Here is a 3,983-nt window from a genome sequence, read left to right on the forward strand (position 1 = left end):
GCCCCCCCGCGCCGCCTTTTCCTTCTTTCTTTCTCTCTCTCTCTCTCTTTTTTTTTTCTTTTGGGGAATTGGGAGCTGTGGCTTCGCCCCACGCCCAGTGGGGGAGGGGAGGGGGAGGGGTTGGGGTCGCGGTCTGCTGGGGGCTAACCCGGCTGTTATTTTTAGCTCCGCGGCGGGCGCAAGAGCCGAGGGGAGCGGGCGGGGGGCGCGTTTTGGGCTGCTCGGGGCGTGCAGCTTGGGTAAGCGATCCCAAGTTTGCAACGACACAGTCCTGCGGTGATCCGGCCGCCAGCTCCCTGCCCCGCGGCCCCCTCAGATACCCATCCCCTCCGCGGACGCCGCCGACACCCCCTCCCCATCCTCGGTCGCAGCCCCGCCCGCGTCCGCGCTGCCGGAGCGCGCCCGCGGCCGGGACGCTCAGTCTGTCTGCCTGTCTGTCTGCTCGTCTGTCAGTTCGCGTCGCGTTCCCCGGCTTGGCCTCCGTTCCTCCAGCAGCCCCGAGCTCCATTTCGGTCACTCCCTCGCTCCCTCCTTCCCCTCCCCCTTCACTCTCTACGAAAACATTTGCAAGTTTCCAAAAAAGCCACGGAGAAGAGCGGCGCGGGGTTGGCGGCTCCACCGGGCTCCGAGGAGGCGCCGCCGATGGACACCGAGACAGCCCAGCCTCCCCCGGCTCCCGCCCGGGTCAGGCCGGGAATCATCCCTACTCGACTCTGGCCCCCCTGCCCTCGGCGCCGGCCCCCAAACCCGACTTACTCCGAGCGCGCCGCCGCGGCCCCCGCCTAGCCATGGATGTCGGGGATCCCCCGACAGTCTCCCCAGGACAGCGCCCCGTCCGCGGCCCCGGGGGTACTTCATGGAGCTCTCGGGATCCCCCCTAGCCGGCCTGGACTCCAGCGCCCCCCGCCCGGCAGCAGCTTGGAGCCGCCGCCCGCCGCGCGCGTCCCTCGCCTCGGCGTCTGCCGCTCCCCCTCCCCCCGCGGCCCGGGCGCCTCTTCCCTCCCCCGCGCCCTCCCCGGGCCTCTCCCGCCCCCGCCCCCCCGACCCCCCCGTCGTCACCGACCGGGGTGTGTGGAGGGGCAGAGCGGAGCCCTCTGCACCCCTCCCTGAAACATTTCTCTAGGGGCCGAGGGGTCACCCAGCGGCGGGATGTGAGTGTTGAGAGGATGAGGCCCTGGGAGCTCTGACATCGCGGTCCGGGAACGTGGCCCGGGACGCTGCCGCGGCTTAGTTCACTTCTCTGCGGAGGCACAGACGTTATTTTTTTCCTGATCGTCCGGCCCGGGCCGGCGAGTAAGGGTCCTCGGCCGCTAAGCTGGCCCTCTCCACCGGAGGTAGCCTGCGGTCCCCTGGGCGCGGCGCTGTCCGCCCGCGGGACTCCTGCTTGGGCTGGCCCGGGGCGAAGGGGGGGGTCCCCTGGGAGGTTGCTCGGCCGCAAGCCCCAAACCGGGCTTTGCCACCGCCCTCCTGCCCCGCCCCGCTCCACCCTCGCCTGGACCCCCAGCCCCCCGTAACCTCCCGAGTGGGTCGGAAGCTTTGCGCCCTAGATCCGCCCCTGCCAGTCCCATTCTTTCCCTCGTTCCCAGGGTCCGGGTCTCCAGGAGTCCCGACCCTTCCAGACGCCAGCCGGGCCTCTCTCAGAGCTCCGCCCCGGACTCCACCCGGGCCGACTCGGTACTGCGAGACCCGGGACTCAGCCAGGACCCCCGACCCTCGGGCGTGGCTTTCTTCTCCCACCCCTTTGTACTCCCAGACACCCTTAGCCGCCTCTCCCCACCAGGGTCTCCTCATCTTGCTAGGGGGGATAGAGGGAGGAGTCTTCGCGGGCGGGGCGGGCTTGCGTGCTCCTGCCTGAGAGGTGACGCCTGAGCTCCAAGAGGAGTGTTAGCCCAAGGACCCCAAACCTACCCCACATCTCCGTACCCCGCAGCCGGTCCGGAGCTGAGGGGCAGAGTGCCTGGGGATGTCTGGAGCCGAGGGCTGTAAGTATGGTCCGGAGGAAGCTAGTGAGGCAGCGGGGGGCCACAGGAAAATGAGCTGCATTAAGTGACGTTCCCAGCTTCCCACTTACCGATTGTGTGTCCTGGGCACGAGGACTGTCCTCCTGGCTGGGCCTCAGGCTCCTCATCTGTAAAATGGGGAGCTGACCGTTTTAGTCCAAAGGCAGTTTTTAACCGTTTTAGTGGGTGTCCAGGACCATGGGCTCTGGGGACTCCCCAGTCTCAGCCTGAGAAACTGAACTGAGCACCTTCAAATATTTCTCCCCATCACCATTTGGGGTGACTTCTGCTCTCAATGTGAATGGGTCTCCACACTCAAGCCCTAAGGCCACTGGAATCCTGCCAGAGCCAACCTTCCTGAAACCCATTCTCCTCTGGACTCAGACTCCCAGAGGGTCCCTAGTGGTCCCTAGTTCCAGTACCCTCAAGTGTCCCTTGTCCTAGTGTTTGAGGACTATACTGTATGAGGCAGTTTCTTCCAAAGATGACACTCTCCAGCAGGTCTTGTTGCTCTACCATATTCACCTCCCTACCTTTGCCTTTGTAACTTTCTCTGCTCTGACCACACTTGTAAAGGACACCCTGCCTTCAATCTGCCTGTTCTGCTCCCCACTCTGTCTCTGGTGAATCTTCTCAAGCCTCCCACCCCCCACAATTCTAGCCTACAACCCAGCTCTTGTATGCATAAATACGTCTTTTTTTTTTTTTTAAGGGACACCCCTGCCTCTCTGTATCCCCATCCCCTTCTTTACCTGAGTGGAGGAGGGCTGCCCCCTGTGGTGGGTTCATTGGGAACAGGGATACAGGCCCAGGTACTCAGAGTGGGCATCTAAAGAACATTCTTAGCTCTTCAATGTTGTATTTTGATGGCCTCAATTTTATATCCCTGTTTCTAAGTGATTCTAAATTTTAAGGTTGGATGACTGCTGACCATCCCCCCCAGCCCTTGCTAATGAGAAAACATTCATGCAGCGATTAGGGGCACTAAGAAGTAAAGCTAGGGGTAATAGGGATCCCCTTCTTAGATCTAACATCAGAAAGCTCAAGATTTGGAAGCCATATTTGTTCTTGGGAAGATTAGCTTGGGGGTAGGGTACAGAAAGGGGCCTTATGGGCTCTGGTACCCTTATGGTGCTCCCCCAGTCATAACTCATGTCCCTCATTCCACAGTCCACTGTTGGACAGTCCACCATTGTGGGTGGGGCCACTGATCCCCTAACTCACCCTGAGGCTTCTGGTTAAAGTACCACCATGGGGGTGGGGTGTCACATATTAACTGGTGCAAGCACCCCAGTGCCTGGCATAGCCAGTGCACGCTCTTTTTGACAAGCAAGCCCCAGGGCCCAGGGTCAGTTTCTGGTCAGTTCAGGTCAGTTTCAATGGCCTTGGAAAGGCCTGCTTGGGGGTGGGGACTGGCAGTGAGTCCCTGTGGGGGCTCCCTCTCTAGTCCCTGGAGCCCAGGGGAGGAGCCAAGGAATCACTGGAGCTCAGAAGTGGAGCAGGGGCTGGACTCTGATGCAGCAGCCCTAGGCTGACAGGCCTCTGCTGCCTCCATGCCACCTTGAGTAGGGCTCTGGCCAAGGTACACAGGCCTGGAGGCCAGGGTGGACAGCAGACACAAACAGGAAAGACACAGATTCTGCTCTCAGAGCTCTGCCCTTTGGAATCACTCCTTCAGAAAAATCTCTTGCCTCAGCCTGGGGGGCAACTCGCCATTTTGTTCCCCTAACCCTAGGGGGCTACAAAATCTGCTGGAATAGCCATCAGACCCCAGACTGAGTTTTATCCCCAGGTGGAGTCCTTATCCCAGCCTGACCTCTAACCCCTGGCTGAACCCTGACCTCTGGCTGAGTCTCGTCCTAAGCCCAAGCCTGTCTCCCAGACCTCTCTCAGGTTCCAGGCTCCTCTGGAAGGTTTTCCCGGCCAGGGGCCGGTAGGGGAGGGGATGGCCAGGCCATAAGTGAACTGAGGTGCCACTTTTAC

General features: G+C 61.6%; 1 protein-coding gene across 1 annotated transcript in view; it reads right to left on the minus strand.

Moving 5' to 3' along the window:
* The window catches only part of PTH1R (parathyroid hormone 1 receptor), a 21,348-nt gene extending 20,414 nt beyond the window's left edge, over nt 1–934 (minus strand). The window contains exon 1 of the mRNA XM_012720643.1: nt 757–934. Within this exon, the coding sequence (XP_012576097.1) occupies nt 757–790 (34 nt within the window). The 5' untranslated portion in view covers nt 791–934. The remainder of the gene's footprint in view (nt 1–756) is intronic.
* Nucleotides 935–3,983: the final 3,049 nt, after the last annotated feature.

This window comes from Condylura cristata, unplaced genomic scaffold (assembly GCF_000260355.1).
Source record: "Condylura cristata isolate star-nosed mole 26May11 unplaced genomic scaffold, ConCri1.0 scaffold00004, whole genome shotgun sequence".
Taxonomy (NCBI): Eukaryota; Metazoa; Chordata; class Mammalia; order Eulipotyphla; family Talpidae; genus Condylura; species Condylura cristata.